The following is a 23,265-nucleotide window of genomic DNA, read 5'->3' as shown; positions in this document are numbered from 1 at the left end:
TCCCCCTGCAGATTCATGGAAATAAAGCTAGCCCCATGTTTCATTTACATTACCGAAGAAATTACAATGACCTCAGAATAATTATTAGCTTTCTTATAGCTTAGAATAGATTATATCCATGGCAAAAGGACGGCAAAATTGCACTGAGCTGCTGCTTCAGTAAATGGGAAGGAGATGGGTACAAAAGGAAAGTTAGAGAATATGATAAAGTTCCTTTACAAAAAGAATTAAAGCAATTAATTTTATAAACTAAGAATACGCTAATTACACCTTTTGGGCCTGCTCCAACATTTGACAAGATCTGGCTAATTCAACCTTGGCTTCAGAAGCTTCTTCCCCACTCTCATGACCTTTGCCAACCTTACAGTTTAAATGCCTCTACCCTAAGTTTATTTAATAATTTTCCCTTAACAGTTCTGGGGTAGAGAATTACAGAAATTTGCAACCCTCAAATTTCTTCATGTCTCTGCCTGACATTTGAGACCCCACAAGAGAAAGCATCTTCATACACAACCTTATCAACTTGATCTTTCAATTAACTCACCTTTCAATTGTCTGCAATATATTGCACTGACTTAGATTTGGCTATAAGTGATCCCCTTTACAGCAGAAATCAACTTAGTGCTCCTTTTCTACACTGCCTCTAATACAAGCAAATCCTCTCTAAATAAGGGGCCAAGGCTATTTGCAGTACAACAGGCGCACCTGTAAGCTTGCATCAAAACATCCTTTTATTGCAACTAGTGTGGAGTACAAAAGCCAACGTTTCATGGCATTTCTAACCATGTGCCAGCCTAATTCATTTATAACAAAATGTTTGAGTTAAAAATCAAAGGTGCAAAATATTTTGGCAAATATTAGCTACAGCAAAGAGGGATTGTTTAAAATGTGTACTTTGCAAATAAAATTAACAAGCTAGACCATTATAGAGTGTCTTAATGCTCTTTTTTTTCTTTGACAGGTTCATGGAATTACTTGAAGGAACAAACTTTAAATGGATTTCAAGGAACTTGGCAGAAAAGTGTTTTGAAGTTGTAAATGCACCAGTGGAATGATGTAAACGGGTGAGAGATGGATCAAAGGTCTGTCCTTAAAAACTACCTAGTTTCCAAGCAACATATGCAGTGTGTATCTAAGATCGATCGCAGGCAAAATAGAATCATCTGTGAGGTTTAAAGTTCATTTTAGAAATGCCTGCTATGGTGGCATAATGCTGCACTGTTGGTGCGAAGTAGATCATCTAGCATTTCTCAAGATCAATTGTTTTCTGACTTCAATGTCTGGATTTAACACCATACACTTTCCTCATACCCATCTTTCAGTAAACGAGTCATTCACTCAGTATTAAAGAATTGATTTAAAAAGAATCAACTGCAGCTTTTCAAAAAAATCCAGCATTCTCAGTGGGAATAAACATTTTCCAACTTCACTCAGCCTGTCTGTCCCTTACAATTCACTGTTGTTGGTCAACCTACATGACAAACAAAAATTCATGCCTACCTTCTATGCTATAACTAACTGGCTTAATTTAATATTGCCCTTTATAATTTTCCGTGGCTATTGAGGGCATTTTACATGCTGCTAATTTTTTTCTCCATTTAGAAACTACCCTATTCTATCTTTAAGGTCCAAGTATTTGACTGAAAGCTTTTTACATTGAAATGAAATTTTGTTTTTATCACTTTTTGTAATGGACTACTTGCAGGATCATTCTCGGACTAGGCTAATTCATCCCATCCCTAACATCTAAGTAATTTATACTTAAAAGGCTGCAGCCTCACTACAATCTTTTGCAACCCCAGTTATATCCTCCTAGTTTTCCTTACTTTCTTCTCTGGGTCAATAAATAGTATTCTAATCTTAAGGTTCATCTTTAGCTAACCAACATCTTAGGAGGCATTTTGCCAAATGCCTTCTGGACATCCATTATAATCCAAGGACATTTCATTGCAGCTTGATTAAGTTTGAATTAAAAAGATTCATAAGTAGTTAAACTTCAGTTAATCTTCACTCACTTTTTAAAAAATTGTAATGAACCCTTGGAAATGTTTTTTCCCCTCTTTTTAGGAATATTTTATTATACAAACTGGTGAATAATCTGATTTCTGACCCCCTTATAGGGAGTGAAAGTCTTCCTTTTACTAGAATACAATTACAATATCTGTATTCTCCTTATCCTGGCCTGAAAATCAGTTAACCTGATGGATGCTATTCTGTAATCTTACTATTTCCAATTGTAAACCTTGTGTTAATTTTGGAGAGTATTACTGTTCTGATTCACCATTGATATCTTTTGGCAATGTCTATAAATCTGTGCTCTTCAAGTGCTACAACTATTGAAATATGTAATAATCAATGTTACTGCTTTTACACAATTTCCCTCAGATCACATCCATAGAAATTCAGAACCAGAAAAGGCCAAAAATAACAATTGTCTAGATTTCTAGAAGCAGCATGCTCCGTTTGACAGATTTTACTATCAAAACTATCCTGTACCAATTCTCCTTCAATACCCATTTTATGTATTGATCATTCACTGAAACCTATTTAAGAATGGGCCCTCTACAATCCTGATTACGTTCTACAATACCATCCCTTGACAAAAACAGTCCACTATGAGACCCTGGGGAACCTTCCCCCTCCTGATGGTTAAACTCTATAACTAGATTGTGGACTAGCTCTCTAATCTTGTCAGCTAAGCCTCAATAAAGGCAGACATGGTGACTGTTGCAATCTTTGACTGTCCAGTGATGAACATGTAGCCTACAAATTCAGTTCAAAGCTCATAACCTGGATAGCAGCATTCTCAGCCTTCTTGTACAATTTTAAGACCGAAACAACTATAACAAAGTCATCAAAAGCCCTGGAGAAATCTCACTAATGGTGTCGCCTAGACTGGATAAGCAAACCAACATTATTCTCTTTCATCAATATTGTATGTTCTCGAAGCCATCTTTAAAAAGCACAAGGTACCCACCAGTTTATCAGAATTCCTGGCCCCATTATCAGTCAAAATGGAAAAAGGCCATTTATAATGGAATTGAAGCTTAATTCTTTTCAATAAATCTGTTTGGAGGCCTAGTGTAAACACCTGGATGACTGTACCATTTCCCAAATCCACCTACTCTTTCCCACATAGTCTGTGGATTTCACGTTGAAATTAAAAACCACAGCACTTGAAGCAAATCCAATCCCATGGGATTGCCCAAGAACATAATGGCAATTTTAACCTGCAACTTCACTACCATTCTAACCTTGGGGAAATCTTAAAACTTTTCTTGATTGGTGCACTCTCATAACTAAAATTGTTTGATTACACAAAGTTCTTAATAGTAAAATATGTTACAATACTTAACACTGTGTTACAGGAAAAGAACATCTCAGAAGTGTTAAAATGAAGAATTTAAAATTTATTCTTCAACAATCAGGGAGTGCACTTCACTGGATGACAACAGAAGAACCAGCAGCAGATAATTCCTTAGATGAGCTCAGGGGATAAGTCAAAGTTGGAGCATTAAGCCAACATAAAACAAAATCAAGATGCTGGGTCACTGTCACAAAGAGTATATCATTAGGTAATAGAAATGTTAATATTAATGCAGTTGGCACACCACCCGATGGTAATTTCTGCTCTATTTTACATTGATGTCATGGATTGTTTTCAGTTAAAATATAACAATATTTATGTCTTTCAGAGAACAGGCCTTAAAATTGTTTAGGTTAATCACCTAGATTTTTCAATTTAATATTTTGATGATTAGATCTTCAATAGTGACAACAAAGGATTAATTACCAAAATAAGACAATTGAGTCACTCCATAGTTCTATGTAGAAACATGGCACTTAGATGTGCAGAAAGTGAGATTAGCTGCTCAAGTTATAAGTCTTGAATAACTTTGCTTTGCCTGCAATCTACCAATTAGAGATTATCCATGATAATAATGGAGGAAGCCCCATCTACAGAGGATATCCTTCAAGTCGTATGTTCATTGAGACAGATAACCAGTCCTACTACAATGTGGAACCACCAGCCTTTTATGTTTTAAAGTCAAATTCACAAGGTCAACAGCATTTTACTGCTAACGATCACACAGTAAGTCAAATCAAAATACCATCATGCCAAATCTAATCACAATGGTAGTAGACAATTTTAAAAGTTACTAAGAGGCAGCTCCGTGAACATCCTCATTCTTAACAATAGTAGAACCCCGTAAGCAAAAGCAAGGACAGCATTTGCAGCCACATTCAGCCTGCAATTTCTATCTGGGCCCCTCTCAGGGATCAATTCCATTATTACAGAAACAAATTTTCAGAAAATTTGATTCAGAGGATGCAATTTCGAGAAACTGGACTAGATCAACAATACTCCTATGCTGACAAGGACATGATCATGGTTTCATTCCAGCTCTAATGCTGGTATCCATCTAACAAAGCAAGCACATTAAGCCAAACATCCAACTTGACCACTTACTGACGCATTCTGTTGTGTATCAGAAATGGCTAGAAGGTGTTATTGATAGTCGTTTCAAGTGATACTTAATAATCATTTAAATGCTTGATTTTGGGTTTTAACCAGGACCATTAAGCTCCTGGCTTCATTGCAGCTTTAGTTCAAAATGGAGATGAAAACTGAATTACAAAAGCTAGAGTAACTGACCATGACAAAGAACCATAGTACTTTTGAAGGCAATGGGAATGAAGGGAACAACTCTCCAGTGACTGATCATAGCCAACACAAGAAAGATAATTCCAGACATATGAGTCAATCACCTCGGTTGTAGGATCTCATTGCAGACTTCCCTTCAGGATCAGAGAAGGTTGAGAACTACCCAAAGATCTCATATTCAGAAGTTTAGATTAAAATAGAACTATTGCCTTGTGTGAATGGGTAATAATCAACAGAAGAATAAATATTACCCTCACACTTTTCCCTTATCCCTCAGTTATTGAGTTGTGGAATGTCCACCTAGAAAAAGATGGGAGAAATCCACTACAGAAATATTTTTTTTTAAAGAGAATTGAACATGAGAGCTGAAGATCAGGAATATGACAGGGTTATCATCAAATTCAAGGTTGTGCAAATGCGTGTGTGCTCTTTCAAAGTGCTAGTCAGGAATAGCTGATCAAATCGCTGCCTTCTGTTAAATTCATATGAATCTGAGAATAAATTAAATCTGCTTCATAAATGTTGAATAAGACAAGTGGTTCAGATTTGAAGCAGAATTAATAAATCCTTCAATGTAGAATATATGAAAAGATTGGTTGTTATTTCTAGTTAATTAGCTTTGACTAACACTGTGTTATTACTAACACTAACACTCTGCTATTTCCAATGAGGTATTGACTGAGCTTTGGTATGCTGTCAGGATTTAGTCAACCATTCTGAATCCAAATCTTAAGTACCTGACAATAATCTGGAAAAGGCTACAGCTTTACCTATTGGCCATTCCTTAACTGAATTTGTTGCTATATTTGTGCAAGGAAATTTAAATATGACTTGAGAAAGATAGCACAGATAATGATTCTCACCACTTACTGTAAAACCTGTGGTAGAAATCAAAAGAACAGAAGGAGCCCATTCAGTGTTAATTGGAAGAATTAAGTCAGTTACAAAAAATATATATAATTTATCTGCAGTGTTCTGCCCTGAGCATTCAAATAGTGAATTGTTCACCAAGATCTTGGAGATTTTCATTTTCAAACATGGCATTCAATATTTTACTTCAAGGTATTCCCCACAATTTTTGTTTTCCCTCAATGCTATGTTTGGCTTTACGTAATTATAAATCCATTTCTCCTATGTCACCAAGTATGGTTTTAGTTCTCACAGCCTTTGCCCATGATCTCCATCCATTTCTTATGTGAAATGATCTTCATCATAAGAGCAGAAACTACCTCAATTTCAGTGATCTACTGCAGGTGACAGTTATTTCACTCCAGCAGTAAATAACTTCTGACAAACAGTAAAAACAATGAAAGGTAAACATTTGTAAATGTCCTCCATTTTTATCTTCTATTTAAGAACAGATTCTACCACATGTGGAGCAATTGAAACTAATCTCAGCTATTGCACTGTGAAGAATAAAACCACACACTTACCACCTGCCTAATTTCCCTCCAGCTATGAAGAAGGGAAATATAATGCTGATCATTTATTTTAAGTGAAATAAGAAATATTAGGAATAGTACACATTTGAACAATCTCCGGATTATGCTACAGATCTATTAACCTCAGCTGTACATAAATTTCAAATTTCTTTAAAAGGTGCCAAAAGTAAGCTACTCTTAACACCAAAATATATTTTTAAAAATCAGGTTGGCCCTCTATCGTTCAGTGCACTCTAGCAAAAACAGATGTACTCAAATATAATCCTTATAGTTTCTGTAGTATAAAGCTTAATTGCCACCCTCAGAATCTTCTTGTCCTTGGTATCTCACTGACTCAGAGGTGAAAGGCAAAATCTACAGACAGTTTTCAAATGAAAATAAAATTGAAAAAAGTTGTGGATATTGGTGACAAAATTATCTAATGATAGTGTGTTGGTTGCTATCTCAAAAGCCACTGTAAGAAACCAATACATTATGGCTTCGTTCACACACAATTCCAGCAACACAGTGTTTGTATCAACATTGAAGAACAAAGGTGCCAACTGAATCATGATTTAATTTGTAGCTCTGCTACCAAATCACAAAATATTAAATTTTAAAATAGTGCAGCAATTCAGGATTTATTTGATTTTTTTTTAGAAAACATTTTTGTTTGTAATTTTTCCTCCTACATGCCGCACCACGGGTGAAATATACACCTGGCAGATAGATTTGATTGGAATAAAAGGGATAAAGCTTCAAATATGAATGATATCAAAATCTTAAACAGAAAAAATGGAGGAAGAGGTTAAACATTCCCTCCTTCCATTTTGTCGATGCCACTTGATTAAGTGTCTCTAGGACGAGGGAATTGGACAAAAGAATGGCAAATTGGAATTGAACACAGGCAAGTGTTAAGTAATAAACTTTGGGAAGTTAAACAAGGCCACATTAAGATTCTGATTTATTTATCACATGTACATTAAAACATACTGTGAAATGTACCATTTTCTGGTAACCAACAATCCAGGACGTAGTGAACAGCAAAGCTCTGGCAAGTGTTGTTGAACAGAGACACCTATGGGTACAAGTACATAGTTGCCTGAAAGTGGTGATGTAGTGAAGAAGGCACATGGCATGCCTGCCTTCAGCAGCTGTGACACTGGAATCAAGATTTGAGACATCAACTTAGTTGCACAAAATGTTGGTTAAATCACATTTGGCGTATTATGTACAGTTCTGATGTAATTAAGCTAGAGAGGGTGCAAAAATGATTCACAGAGATGTTGCCTGGACTGGAGAGCCTGAGGTAATTAAGAAAAGATTGGACAGGCCTGGAGCACAGGAGGCTGTGAGGTGACCGTATAAAGATTTATAAAAGATATGAGGAACAGATAGGGTAGATAGTCACTGTCTTTTTCCCAATGTAGGGGATCCTATATGTAGAGGGGAAAGAGTTAAAGGTGGTCTAAGGGACAAGTATGAGGAATAATCTACCAGAAGACATGGTGGAGGCAGGTACAAGTAAAGCATTTAAAATATGTATGAGCAGATATGCAGACAAGAAAGGTTTAAAGCACCTTGGGCAAATGGATTAACGTTGTTGGGTATTTTTGTCAGCATTGACGAGTTGGACTGAAGGGCTGTATAACTGAATCTATGTGAGAGGTAGTAGGTGAATCACAAATTATATTTTTATATTTGGATAAGGCACTCTTGCTAAAGCAGAAGTGGGCAATAAATTGAACAGACTATAAATGGATGAAACCTCAGATAAACAAAGGAAGATGCTCAATGACATCTACTGAAACAAGGTATGTAAAGCCAGCTCTACAAGCTCTACCAATACAATTTTTTAAATATTGGTTGATGAGTATAAAATAAATATCAATATAGAATTACCAAAATTAAATCATACAAAGGAATTTCATAGATTTACAATATACAAAGGTGACAAAGAAAATAAAGAGACTACAGATGGAGAAATTCGAGATGGTTTCAATATTCGTGTATTATACCTGGCTGAGAAAACCACAACAAAGATCTTCCAAAACTTCCCAATTCAGTAATTATCCCCTTGATCAAGAAAACAGTTGCTTTCCTTATCATTTCAGAATAGCAGGAGACATATACAATTTTTAGACAGTTTAATGTCTGCTATGAAGAAGTTAGTAGAATTTATTATTAGGTATACCAAGCATTTCAACTAGTACATTGATCAGATCATCAAATTTGTGATGTGCAAGTGGTGTCTACTGAACATAGTTGAGTTTTTAGAGTTAGTAACTTACATGAGATGGAAGTGTCTGGATATTTTGAATGTACCTTCAGCAAGCATTCAATAAAACATATAACATGAAACTAGAAGCAACCTATAGAATTAATGGGTTACGATGTAATTGGCAGATGTGTTAGATAACATCTGTATAAAAGTGGCTTTGGAGGTGGATGGATGGCTTGTATTCCCATGAACATAGTTTAATCGAGGTGTTTGAATATGACACTTCAAAGAAAATCACCCTGTTAAAATGTATTTAATAGGGTAACAGGAAAAATTATTTGCTTTTGGTAAGAAAGTCCTTAATAAGGGGTTGTACCTTTAAACTCCATTAAGCCATTTGTGATAATAGAACACATTCATGCAAACAGTAGTGGAAATCTGGCACTCTCACAATATTTAAGAGGAAGCTGTCATTGACACAAATTTAGGATTGTAAAGGATACAAAACTAAAGTGAATATATTGCTAAATAACAAGTCCAATGGACTAAATGACCCACACACACCTGTTTAAAAATGTCCTGCTAATGTATTTTTGGGAAAAGATTCACTATTCAGAACACTACATAATCAATCAGAGAAAAAAAATCCAAAATAAAATACTGTCAATGCTGGATAACTGATTTTTTAATCAAATGCTGGAATTATTAAGCAGGTCAAGTGATTTCTGCAGATAGAAAAAAATGTTCCATTCTTTAAAATATTAATTGCTTAAAATCGAAAAGGTAGTAAGTCCATCTATACCAAGAATGATAAACTGATCTCTAATCCTACAGCAAGCTTCTAACAAGATACAGGTGTAAAACACCTGTGGAATCACATTCAAACAGCTGTCACCCCAGAAGGTAATGAATGGAAAAACAGAATGAAATGTAAATTTAAATACCCAATATTGATATAATGTATACCTGGAACTAATTGAACATAAATAGATACCTCAGATAGCAACTCAGCAATTGAGGTGAACTTCAAATCATGTCTCGTTTCCAGGTGACAAAATTGTACACACTGGGATATATTCAATTTTGCCAAATCACAGACAATATTAACATAAGATACCATGTTTTCCTCCAAGATAAACCATGCAAAACCTGTCCATTAACTTTTGAACATTTAAAATCTATTGTCACTGTGTAGCCATGCTGCAAAAATCAGTAATTTTAAAGCATAAAGTATAAGTTCAGATGGGTTTACTTCTGCCATAAGGTGGACAAGGCCACAAAATTTGTTAAACATGGAAAGAAACAAAGAAAAAGAAGAATTGTGTGTGTAGATTAGAGAAAGAGAAGAAACAGATTTTAAAACAATTACCTTCTTCTTGAAAGCTTGGTGGTGAGCCTCCTTCTAACCAGGAATGTCTCCACAAACAAAAGTACCTCAATGCTGATTACAGAGCATCCCAGAAGTCAAGGCCAGCTGTCATAGGAAGAGGAAGTTAAACCAATCCGCCCCAGCTCCTTACAGACAATGCTAGGTATGCTGGGATTTGTAGTCTAGAAAATAACAATACAAAATATTCCACAGCAATCTAAATTAAACAAACAAATAAGTTAAAAAAAAAGTACGTTTAGAATATTCAGTAAATAATCAATTTAACTTTGTGAATTAACGTGTGCAAATGAGGCAAAAATAGTCTATAACAAATATCTCATTTTTCTGCATCTCAACTTAGCAGTTTTTTGACCCTGTGTGAATGTTCCAAGTTTAAGTCACATTCCAGGCCCCTGTGAGGAAGAGACAGACTGTCCCAGTTCCAGTTTTCCACCCACAACCTTCTAGGAAACTGAAAATTACACCTAGTCTTCAAACAAGGACAGCCAGGTAAACATCAAACACCATTCTGGAAGATCTCCACTGGGCACTCACAACGAACTGCTGGCTTCTACAAATCACTTTGGGACAAGAGGAGTGGGGGAGGCATACTCCTGTGTAATTAAGGTAGCGACTTATATTTGAGATTATATGACCAGCACTGGCATATTCTAATTCACTAGATTATAAATGGTAGAAAGACTAAGCTGGTGTATCAGGAAAAAAAATTACCTACAATTTCCAAGGAAAAATGTTGATAGTTAAAGAGACAAGGAGGAATCATGAATGTACTATTCCAATTGGGGGGGGGGGGGGATACACTTAATTCAAAGACCAACCACAAATTCAAATAATTTGTAATATTTAATTCACATAAGGCTCCAGTGTTAAATTCCGGCTTCAAGAATGTTATTACCTATATATACATATATATATATATATATATATTCAATACTAAGATAATGGCATCATATCTATTCTGATATGATGCTATTATCCATAGCAGTGCTTTTGAACTTTATTTTAGCAGAACTATGTTTTATTCTTTACTATAAATGGATAGATTCTCAGCAATTCAATTTTTCCTACATTTCTAATCTAACTCACTTTCTTGCAGAACAATACAAAGATAAGGTTTTTTGTCCTCAACATCTACATTCAATCAATCTTCTGTAGTTTCTGACACTTTCAACATGACTTCAACACTGGAATGATCTCACTTCACGCACTCCAAAGGGACCATTGACCATTGCTCTCAGGTTCACCATCTCAGTTCCACCAATACCATTCCACTCCTCATGATACCAATTCAGTCTGCAATGTTGAGTTTACAATTGCCTGTCAGTTTAATTCTCCATCTACTTTCACATCTCAATCCCATCCGAAATAAAGGAACAGTGCGAAGACCAAACTCAACTCAATGCAAGGCCAACAAACAATACCTTATCTTCTGATTGGATCCATTACAGCATTCCATTTTCTTTATTATACACTAGCTTTAATTGGGATTTTATTAATACATACATGTAGTATTCTGGAGAAGCTCAGCAAGTCAGGCAGCATCTATGGAGGAGAATCAACAGTGGATATTTTGGGCCAAGGCCACACACAAGTTGGAGCAACAACATCTCGTATTTCGTCTGGGCCTTCAACCTGCTGGCATGAACATCGATTTCTCTGATTTCCAGTGATTTCTTCCCCATACCACTTCTTTCTTTATCTATTCTCCATTATGGCTCTCCTCTTATCCCTCACCACCCTCTGGTTCCCCTCCTCATTCTCTTTCTCTTGTGGTCCATTGGTCTCTCTTATCCAGTTTCTTCTTCACTCTTTACCTCTTTCACCAATTACCTCGGAGTTTCTCACTTCATCCCCCTCCTCCACCTTCCATTTCAACTGGTCTCACCTATCACTTACCAGCTTGACCACCTCCCCCTCCCACCACCACCTTATTCTGGCGTTTGCCCCCTTCTTTTCCAGAGCTGATGAAAGGCCTCGACCTAAATCATTGACTGTGTATTCCCCTCCATTAAGACTACCTGACAAGTTCCTACAGCATTTTGTATATAGTGCTCTGGATTTCCAGCATCTGCAGAATGTCTGGTGTTTATGTACAGCATTTTATTAAGCAAGGAAATTACGCTATGTCTGTACTCCAGGATCATTAGCGGTTGAGTATTATAAATTTTATTCTTCTAAAATGGGAATGGGAAACAATAACGTACGATGTTCAATTTATGCCTTAATTAAATAAATTATAATTTATTCAAATCATGTTTGAGTAATTTACCTATTTCATAAGTGAAAATACATTTTAAGACATGGCAAAGGAGATTGTGTGTTTAGACTGCAAAATGTGCAAGCTTGAAAATAACAAAACACGTATGTATGTCTCCAGCTCAAATCTCTTTGTTTCAATGTTATCATTTAGAATTAAGTTATCATTAAGTTAAAATTTAGTAATGCTGAATGAATCCAAACAATATGTTATAGTTTGCTTTTAAATGTTAAAAAAGAACATTAGTTTGACAAAAAACAAGATAGCTGGTTTTGACATGATGAAACAAATTGCCAAGATAAAATGGTAATGAAGTTGAAAATGAAAAAAATGTTTAAACTGACGGGGGAATATCCTAAAATGTAAAGAAAATACTGAATACTCAGTAGGTAAAAGGGATTGCAAATAGAACATGTTCCAGGTAATTAAAGCTCAATAAGAGAAATACAGTAGAATCCCCTCTAAGCCTTGCATAAGAGGTAATAGAGAACATTGACAATGATGATGCCACAGAGGGGTCTAATAAGTCACCAAAAGTCGATTAGTAAGGGCCACAGAATGGAGTCAGGACAGAGAACAGGGAGTGGGAACAGAGGGAAGATATCACCTGTAAAAAGTGGTTAGTGGTACTTTTCTATCATCAGTGCTAGGATCATTGAGGTTAACAACTTGCAGTAACAGATCAAGACCACAATTTCTAAATTTGTAGATCATACCAAAAGTTGTGGGCTGGGATATGAGGGGAAACAAAAGTCATTTCTGAAGAAGAACCCAACAAACCACAAGAGAATGTTAATAAACTTGCAGAATGTGCAAATTATTGCCAGAGATATGATGTTCAACACCAGGATAGTAAATTTTGGTGTGAAGAAATAGTCACTTATTATCAGGAATTTGCAAGTTTGGATGAGAATCAGGGTGATGCTTATTTATTATTATTATTTCTTCTTTCTTTCATATTTGTACAGTGTGTTGCTATTAGAATAAGTGGAGTGCAAATTGAGTACAAAAGAAAGGGCTCACTGGATCTATCATTTTGTGATACATGAAATGGTACAAGAAGTTCTTGCAACAACTCAAGGTGGTCACCCAATCTCTATTTTACTAATGGAGAGACATGCCTTACACTGAAAATATGTAGAGCAGAGAATAACCTGGGAATGGGGGAAGGGTGGGGGTGTGGGAGGAGGAAAGAGTGCTAGTGTCCCTGGAAGATAGGAGGAGTTTAATGAGGTGTTGCATCTCCCACATTGGCATGAGAAGGTGCTGCAAGGAGTGCTTGTCGACGAGGGAGATGGAGAAGTCACTGGGACCAGATGGGATGTACCCCAGGCTACTGTGGGAAGCAAGGGAAGAGACTGCTGAGCCTCTGGCAGTGATCTTTTCATCATCAATGAGGGTGGGAGAGGTTCCGGAGGATTGGAGGGTTGCAGGTATTGTTCTCTTATTCAAGAAAGGGAGTAGGAATAGCCCAGGAATTTATAGACGAGTGAGTCTTACTTCAGTAAGTTGATGGAGAAGATCCTGAGGGGCAGGATTTATGAACATTTGGAGAGGCATAATATGATTAGGAATAGTCAGCATAGCTTTGTCAAAGGCAGATTGTGACTTACGAGCCTGATTGAATTTTTTGAGGATGTGACTAAACAGACAGAGGAGGGTCGAGCAGTAGATGTAGTGTATATGGATTTCAGCAAGGCATTTGATAAGGTATCCAATGCAAGGCTTATTGAGAAAGTAAGGAGACATGGGATCCAAGGGGACGTTGTTTTGTGGATCCAGAACTGGCTTGCCCACAGAAGGCAAAGAGTGGTTGTAGACGTGTCATATTCTGCATGAAGGCTGGTGACTAGTAATGTGCATCAGGGATCTGTTCTGGGACCCTTACTCTTGGTGATTTTTATAGATGACCTGGATGAGGAAGTGGAGGGATGGGCTAGTAAATTTGCTGATGACACAGAGGTTGGGGATGTTGTGGATAGTGTGGAGGGCTGTCAGAGGTCACAGCGGGACATTGATAGGATGCAAAACTGGGCTGAGAAGTAGAGGATGGAGTTCAACCCAGATAAGGGTGAGGTATCCTGACGAAGGGTCTCAGCCCGAAACGCTGACAGTGCTTCTCCCTATAGATGCTGCCTGGCCTGCTGTGTTCCACCAGCATTTTGTGTGTGTTGCTTGAATTTCCAGCATCTGCAGATTTCCTCGTAAGTGTGAGGTGGTTCATTTTGGTATGTCAAATATGATAGCAGAATATGGCATTAATGGCAAGACTCTTGGCAGTGTGGCAGATCAGAGGGATCTTGGGGTCCGAGTCCATAGGACACTTAAAGCTGCTACGCAGTTTGACTCTGTGTTTAAGAAAGCATTTGCCTTCAATCGTGGGATTGAGTTTAAGAGCCAAGAGGTAATGTTGCAGCTATATAGGGCCCTGGTCAGACCCCACTTCGAGTACTGTGCTCAATTCTGGTCGCCTCACTACAGGAAGGAAATGGAAACCATAGAAAGGGTGCAGAGGAGATTTACAAGGATGTTGCCTGGATTGGGGAGCATGCCTTATGAGAATAGGTTGAGTGGACTCAGCCTTTTCTCGTTGGAGCAACAAAGGATAAGAGGTGACCTGATAGAGGTGTACAAGATAATGAGAGGCATTGATCATGTGGATGGTCAGAGGCTTTTTCCTAGGGCTGAAATGGCTAGCATGAGAGGGCATAGGTTAAGGTGCTTGGAAGTAGGTACAGTAGAGATGTCAGGGGAAAGTTTTTTTACGCAGAGAGTGGTGAGGGTGTGGAATGGGTTGCCAGCGGTGGTGATGGAGGTGGAAACGATAGGCTCTTTTAAGAGACTCCTGGATGGATACATGGGGCTTAGAAATGTAGAGGGCTATGGGTAGGCCTAGGTAGTTCTAAGGGCCTGTATTGTACTGTAGGTTTCCTATGTTTCTATGCAGAGGGAATGGTCCCTTCAAAATACTGACAGGGACAGGGATAATATGTTTTATGTTGGCACCATATTGATGTCAGAAATCAAAGATAGATAGATATTTTATTGATCCCAAATGCAATTACAGTGTCACAGTAGCATTACAAGGGCAAAAATATACAAATATTAGAAGAGAAGTAAGAACAAATAAAAAATAAGTTACCTCAAACAGTCTAACAGGAGGGGGTCATCACTTGCCTGGCTTTAGGTTGACTCATAACGGAGCCAAATGGCCAAGGGTAAGAATGACCTTACATAGTGCTCTTTGGAGCAGCACAGTTGTCTTAGTCTATTACTAAAAGTACTCCTCGAGGTGGCGGCATGCAGAGGGTGAGAATCATTGTCCAGAATTGCCAGTATTTTCTATCAGGTCCTTTGTTCTACCACAAACTCCAGTGTGTCCAGTTTGACTCCTATATCTGAGCCAGACTTTCTACTCAGTTTTTTTGAGTCTGTTGGCATCAGCCACATAGAAGTCAATACACTGGTAGAATATGTGAAGAAGAGGCCTGCATACTCCAAAGGATCTCAGTTTGCTCGAGAAGTTGAGGTGACTCTGGCCCTTCTTGTATACAACCTTTGTGTTGGTGCTCCACTCACCAGGTGTACCTCCAGGTATTTGCAGGACCTCATGACATCCACGTCCTCACCATCAATAGTAACATGGAGCAATGCAGGCTTAGTCTTCTTAAATGCCATCACCATCTTCTTTGTCTTACTGATGTTGAGCTGCAGATGATTCAGCTTGTACCATTTGACAAAATCCTCATACTCCAGTCCTCCCTTTATACACCCAAATACTGGCGAGTCATTTGCAGAAATTCTCTGATGACAGGATTCAGTATTGTTTCTAAGATCTGAGGTATACAGAATAAACAGGAAGGGACCCAACACAGTCTCCTGTGGAGCCCCACTGCTGCTTATAGGTATGTCTGACACACAGATCTGAAGCTGACAAACTGTGGTCTGCCAGTCAGGTAGATTTCCCAGGATACAATGGGAGTGCCAATGTGCATTGAATGGAGCTTCTCCCCCAAAAATGAGAGCTGTATGGTATTGAAGGCACTTGAGAAATCAAAAAACATGATCCTCACAGTGCTGCCCTGCTTATCCAAATGGGAATGGGCTCTGTGCAGCAGGTAGATGACAGCATTGTCAACTCCAATGTGCTCCTGGTAGGCAAACTGCAAGAGATCGAGGGCTGATCTGATCAGGGGTCAGAAGAGAGCCAGGACCAGCCTCTCTAGGGTCTTCATGATATGTGAGGTCACGGCCACTGGATGGTCATCATTCAAGACTTTCAGTTGACCCTTCTTGGGGACTGGGACCACACATGATGTTTTCCCACACAGTTGGGACCCTTTCCAGACTGGGACTCTGATCGAAATGTGCTAGGGAACTTCATACGGCTGCTCAGCACACTCCTTCAGGATCTTGGGGTTCACACAAGATCACAAGACAAAGGAGCAGAAGTAGGCCATTTGGCCCATCGAGTCAGCTCTGCCACTCCACCATGAGCTAAACTATTCTCCCATTTAGTTCCAATTTCTGGCTTTTTCCCCATATCCTTTGATACCCTGACTAATTAGATACCTATCAATCTGCTCCTTAAACACCCACAATGACTGGGCCTCCATAGCTGTATGTGACAATGAATTCCATAAATCTTTGATCCCCTGGCTAAAAAAATTTCTCCTCATCTCTGTTTTAAATGGGTACCCTCTAATTCTAAGACTGTGGCCCCTTGACCTGGACTCTCCCACCAAGGGAAACAGCCTTTCCATATCTACTCTGTCCAACCCTTTCAACATTCCATATGTTTCTATGAGATCCCCTCTCATTCTTCTATACTCTAATGAATACAGTCCAAGAGCCGACAAACACTCCTCATATGTTGGCCCCTGCATTCCAGGAATCATCCTCAAATCTTCTCTGAACTCTCTTCAACATCAATACATCCCTTCTAAGATAGGGGGCCCAAAATTGCACACAGTATTCCAAATGAGGTCTCACCAGTGCCCCATAGAGCCTCATTAACACCTCCTTACTCTTATACACTATTCCTCTTGAAATGAATGCCAACAGAGCATTCGCTTTCCTTACTGCCAATCCAACCCGGTGGTTAACCTTTAGGGTATCCTGCATGAGGACCCCCAAGTCTCTTTGCACTTCTGATTTTTTAATTTTCTCCCCATCTAAATAATAATCTGCCCGATTATTTCTTCTTCCAAAATGTACAACCGTACATTTCTCAAATTTGTATCTCATCTGCCATTTCTTTGCCCACTCTCCTAAACTGGCCAAGTTTCTCTGCAACCTTTCAGTTTCTTCAACACTTCCTGCTCCTCCACCTATCTTGGTGTCATCCACAAAATTAGCCACAAAACCTTTTAATTCATAATCTAAATCATCGATATACAGTGTAAAAAGAAGTGGCCCCAAAACCGACCCCTGCAGAATACCACTAGTAACCGGCAACCAACCAGAATAAGATCTCTTTGTTCCCACCCTTTGCTTTCTGCCTATCAACCAATGCTCCACCCATTCCAATATCTTTCCTGTAATTCCATGTGCTCTCATCTTATTAAGCAGCCTCTTATGCGGCACCTTATCAAAGGCTTTTTGAAAATCCAAATACACACCATCCAGTCCCAATGCTTTGTCATGTCTGAGTTTCCCCAGAGCCCTTCTCAGAAATGAAGGTGAGTCCATGATGGGGAGGCAGGGTGGAGTGCTGAAAATCAGGATAATAGCAGTTGGTATGTGGAGGTGTGATGGTAGGTGCAGGGCAAGGATTCATCCTAGGAAATGGAAACCATTGGGACAGGAGGGCATGGAAATACACATCTCTGGGTGAGATGTGAAGGGGTGAGAGCAGTCAGTCAAGAAATGGATCAGATTAGGTTGAGTGTCCTCTCAACCATGCTGGAAAAGTCTAGGTTTATTGTCATGTGCAAGAGTGTAATGAATGAAAATCTTACCTGCAGCAGCAGACACACCCACAGTGTGTAGGTAGAGACAATAAAAAAAAGTGAAAAATATGTACAAAAGCAAGAAATTAGGGCAAACAAAAATACAAATAGAGGGCAAGTACATGAGGTGGTCCATACTGTTCCTTTGCTGAGGTAAGTTAAGGTACTTGAACAATAATTGTTGCAGGAAAGTAGCTGTTCCCAAACCTGGTGGTGTGAGATACAAGGTTTCTAATGGTAGCAGCAAGAAGACGGTATGGCCTGAACGATAAGGATCAAAGTGGAAGGCATCTCAGAAGTACTGTATGGAATGCATAATCATCAGAACAAGAAACTGAGAAAATGGAATAGAGTGCTAACAGGAAGCGCAGAGGGATGTGTGTGACCAAAGCTGCAGGAGTCAGAGAACTTACATCATCGGCACGTCTCCTCTGATGGAGATGAGAAATGAGAAAAGAAGTCAGGTGGACCAGGTGAAAGAGAGTAGGCAGAAGTTGGCAACAAAGATGAGGAGACTAGAGTTATTCACAAGAACAGTTCATCATCCACTGCAACCAAACAAGCCAATGGGGACCAGACAACTAGAAAAATACCAGAGTGTCAAGGTGTCACAGGTAGAAATAGAAAATAGATGAGGAAAGATAGGAAGCAGCAAGTTCATGGGACAAGATCAGCCTGAAATGTCACGTCTAGCAGGAGTCATGTTAGTGGATCTTGGGGAGATGGTAGAAGTGAGCTATATAGGAGTGGGAGATTAGGGAGGCTTCAGGGCAAGAAGTCCTATGGAATCGGATAAAAAATTGATGTTGACCACAGTGTCGCCAGAAGTTACAGGGAGATGATGTACAAAAAGACGAAAACAAAGGATGCTTGTTTTAAATATGATAGGGGCCTCTTCACTGTTTGACAGTTAAGAGTGTCGATAGAATTTAAATGCTGTTGGTAAAATGGACTTGGATTTGGCAAGAGACCACACATTTAAGTACTCAACCAGGTAGATGTCTTGAGATGAGCAACTGTCCATTGGCTTTGCAAGGACTTAAAAGGGTACAAGGTTTCTTTTAAATTGAGGAGATAATGAAACACATGCTTACAGTCTATTATTGAATTTTTGAGATGGTGAAAAACTGTGTGCATGCTATCTATACAGATAATTCCAAAACACAAATGTATTGAGGTAGTACAAAGGGAAGCAACACCAGAAATGCAGAACTACAAGTACAGAGACGGTGCAGTGCAGGTAGACTATTAACATGCATGGTGTACAACAAGAGAGATGGAACGGGCAAAGGGCACTACCAAAAAAGTTAACGAGAAATGGAATTGTTTGGAGTATTAGTTAAGTGAGATGTGTCTGACATTGTTAAGTTCACACTCATAAAAGCTGAAAGATGGCAGTCAATAGAGAAGGAATTATCAGAGTGGGGAAAATTTTTACTTACAGAGAGTATCACATTAAAATTAGCACTTTTGTAGATCAGTTTCCATTAAAAAAAAGTTACAACTCTGTACTACTCTGCAAAAAAACCAAGTCTGGGCTTTTTAAAATATCTTGTTAATTTGTTTTATTTATTTTAAAAAGTTATTACAGTTCAAAACAACCACATTTTATCACAGAATACTAAAGAACACCTTAGAAAAAAAAGAGTCCAACGTTTAAAAAATAATCACAGTTCAGCATACCACTTTATTTCAATGCTATTTTTTCTTTAAGCAGTAAGTGAGGTCATTTAGGATGCTGAAGGTTTGGTTGTGTTTTTAAATATACAAATGTTCCCCCAAAATATCATGTTTGCTTTCCATGTACTATTTCATACTGTTAAAAATAATCCAGAAGTCATATCTCTACATAAAATATATCTATATCTGTAAGAATATAGTGTCTTAGACTAACATTGCCCATGTGTAGAATGCAATGACTTATGGAGAATAACATTACACATACAAATTTTAAAGTGACAATCCAGGTGTTCAGGGTATGATGGTTGAATGTTGTGTATTAAAATGCTTAAACTTAAATTTTACCCAGCAAAAATACAAATTTATTCCATGAACATTAATTCAATTAGGAGATAATTTTAAAGTAGTTGCCTCTAGTTGTTCAATCGAATTCTACTTAATGCTTTGTTTATTAACAAAGCTCTCCAAATAACAACAGGTGCCAATTTATTTTTGGTCCATTCTAACCTTTCTACACCCAGATCAACAAACCAGTTGGGAACCACAGCAGCTGAAACAAGGTACCTTGGACGTTTCTAAGTGCAGGTAAGTGATGGCATTTTAAATTAACTTTGCAGAAGGTAAATTCACAAATTTTCTGCTCAATATTGGCCTGTCTTACTGCAAAAGTACCTACATCTAAACACTCCAAAACAATATTCATACACAAAACAATCACAAGGACATTTTTTAAAAAAACAGCAAATTTAGACAGTTAACTCTGTACTCGGTAATAAGAGATGAAATTTCCAGACTTCACTGCCTTAGGTTGCATGGTGGCACACAAAGATAATGAGCTGTTTCCAACACACTCTCCAAAATAAAATAGCATCTTTCAAAAGGCCAGACTTATAAAGTGTGGTTAAGGTGCAATCATCAGATTATTTCATAAATGAAAGTAATTCTACTGCCAAAAAGGCAATACAATACATAAAAAGTGCAAAAGTTAATCCTCAATACTGTCCATCTTGATCTTTGTATCTCAGCTTGTTTAGTGCAAGTGCAATTCCTTGAGTAAATGCAATGGTGACTGAGTGAATTTGAGGCAATCCAGTGATGCAAAGAAAGAATTTCTGGTTAAAAGCAAATTTCCAGGACAAACAAAACCAGATGCATTTCATCAATTTGTCAAAGTAGCATCATCTCAAAAAGGATACAACAAACTAGACCATTTGATCACACCTCCACACCAATAAATTCCATTCTCTCTCTAGGAGAAAACAAGGCCTGATAGATAAAAGGCTGGTTGTGATCTACAATTCACCACAACCCTGAAATGGGCAAGTGTGGTTTCACAAATTGGCTTCCAAGCGAGATGATACAGGTGGCATTCAAATGTACAATTTTTTTTTGTTGCTTAGAATTGCGCAAAGTGTTTTACAGGCCCAGGACCCCAAATCCTTAGTATGGAAAGGAATGTTACCATCCTGCATACACTGGTTCTGAATCCCAGGAGCTCCCATAAGACAGCCGAGCATCTTGGCCAGGGATAGGCTCATTGCTCAGTAATGGAGATCGGACTGGGTCCCTTCGTCTGACTTCCTTTCTGCGACGTACAATTAGTACAATAATCACCAGCAAAATGACTGAAAGGAATGCAAAATAATTAAAGATGGAATTAAAACAAGCGATATACAAAAGCAACAACTTTCATCCAGTTCAGGAGGGACAAATAGCTGAGACAAAAAATGGACATAATACCAATTAAACCATATGTTTCCTGCACCATTTCAAGATTGAAGGAGCCTATTTATCATTTATACAGAAATACAAGAAATAGAGGTGCAGCCCAAATAGCTCGACAATTTTAACAATCTATAAGATTCTGGCTGATTAAATGCCTCCATGCTTTCTCACTCAATCCCAGTATCTTCAACTGGCATCCATGAATGGATTGTGCCATTGAATGACTTCAAGGACTAAGCAGTCATAGGCCAAAGGTCACAAACAGGAGAAAATCTGCAGATGCTGGGCAAAAAACACTCCCTCTCTCTATGGAAAAGAATACAGTGGATGTTTCGGGCCAAAACCCTTCATTGGGACTGGAGATAAAAAGATGAGGAGTCAGAGTGAGAAGGTGGAGGAGGGAGGAAGAAACACAAGGTGATAGGTGAAACTGGGAGGGGGAGGGGTGAGAAAGAGCTGAGAAGTTCATTGATGAATCAGATGCAGGGCTGGAGAAGGGGTTATCTGATAGGACAAAAGGCCATGGAAGAAAGAAAGGGGGAGGAGCACCAGAAGGAGGTGATGGGCAGGTTAGGAGATAAGGTGAGAGGGAAATGGGAAATGGGGACTGGTGAAGGGGGGAGGCATTACCAGAAGTTCGAGAAATCAATGTTGATGCCAGTAGGTTGGAGGCTACCCAGATGGAAAATAAGATGTTGCTGCTCGAGCCCAAAGGTGGAAAATTCCCAAGATTTAAGGCTGCTTTCATGTAGTGCCACCTTTCATCCCAGATTCTATAGGAACTCCCACCAGAGCAATTCCATTATCCCTTGTCTTATTTACCTGCCAGATTCCAAATTCCAGCTCCTTTTTATTTTGCTACTGACCTATGGTGTTGGGCAATTTGGCAATTAATCAAGCTGACGCCTTTTTTTTCATGGATTTCCTCCAATATATCAGTCCCTGGGAGACGATGGAAAAATGTATGCAGTAGGCACTGGTGTCAGAATCGACCCAGGTCCCTGGAGATACATGGCAGTAATAGTCACTGCTGCATCACTAGGCCAACCAGCTGGTTGTCACCTTACTGAGACTTGTTCCATACCCTCCATCTGGAGTGAACCACCTCCAAGCAGCCCAACCATCAGCCTCTCAGTGTCTTAAATCTCAACTGATAGATCACCGTTCATTCCCACTACTGTCCACGTCCAACAAATCCACAGAATATCTGCTCCATCGCTACCTCTCCAAAAAATGAAGCTCTGTTTACTCACAGATAGCAAAGATCACAAGCAGGATTATGGTCAGTGGTGTGAGCACACAGTGATCTCCCGACTTGAAGAAGAACGTTTCCATGCAGTACTGTGGGGCAATGCTTCCAGGTGGACAAAATGCATTTTTTGGGCAGAGAACTGGAATCACATCAGGACTCTACAGGGGAGAACAAAATAAAGTACGTAACTTATGGTACTGCTGACAAAGTTGTATGCAGTTGATATTGAAATGAGAACATCAAAAGACTGCAAAACCACTGCCCAAGGGAGATCATCGAGAAGCATTAAGAGGGGTGAATGATTATTTGTAATGATTGGGGTTTGAGAGCTATGGGGAATAGGTGCACTAGAGTCACCAAGGATGGGATAGATTAGCAGTGATCATAGTAAACGGCAGGGCAGATGGTCAACTCTTGCTTGATTTCCTTGTGCTCTTTCAACCATGAACTCTGACACAACTCTTCTCAGAAATGTTGACAAACAATGTTTGGGGATGTTGACACTGCTAATTAGACCAAGGTTTATTATACAGCTCTGACTGCCCCAGGACAATGGGGCTGGATGGACCATTTCAGATAACATTCAAGAATCAACTGCAATGCTGTGTCTTTTGTCATACATAGTCCACACCAGCAAAGGATGGCAAACCAAGCAACACACACAAAATGCTAGGGTAACTCAGCAGGCCAGTCAGCGTTTCA

At 38.7% G+C, this 23,265-nt stretch overlaps 2 protein-coding genes across 7 annotated transcripts in view; both read right to left on the bottom strand.

The window, feature by feature from the left end:
* Positions 1 to 9,806, bottom strand: part of letm1 (leucine zipper-EF-hand containing transmembrane protein 1) — a 173,207-nt gene extending 163,401 nt beyond the window's left edge. For 2 of the 4 annotated variants that reach the window (XM_059965569.1, XM_059965570.1), the window contains exon 1: positions 9,678 to 9,806. The gene's annotated coding sequence lies outside the window, so the exon portion shown is untranslated. The remainder of the gene's footprint in view (positions 1 to 9,677) is intronic. The other 2 variants (XM_059965568.1, XM_059965571.1) reach the window with 1 other exon arrangement.
* Positions 9,807 to 19,460: 9,654 nt separating this feature from the next.
* si:dkey-21a6.5 (multiple epidermal growth factor-like domains protein 6) overlaps positions 19,461 to 23,265 on the bottom strand; it is a 74,043-nt gene continuing 70,238 nt past the window's right edge. For all 3 annotated transcript variants that reach the window (XM_059965560.1, XM_059965559.1, XM_059965558.1), the window contains 2 exons: positions 22,565 to 22,721; positions 19,461 to 21,211 (listed from right to left, as the gene is read on the bottom strand). In XM_059965560.1, the coding sequence (XP_059821543.1) occupies positions 21,045 to 21,211; positions 22,565 to 22,721 (324 nt within the window). In that variant the 3' untranslated portion in view covers positions 19,461 to 21,044. The remainder of the gene's footprint in view (positions 21,212 to 22,564; positions 22,722 to 23,265) is intronic.

This window comes from Hypanus sabinus, chromosome 3 (assembly GCF_030144855.1).
Source record: "Hypanus sabinus isolate sHypSab1 chromosome 3, sHypSab1.hap1, whole genome shotgun sequence".
NCBI classification, from domain to species: domain Eukaryota; kingdom Metazoa; phylum Chordata; class Chondrichthyes; order Myliobatiformes; family Dasyatidae; genus Hypanus; species Hypanus sabinus.
This window is presented reverse-complemented; position numbering and strand designations above follow the sequence as displayed.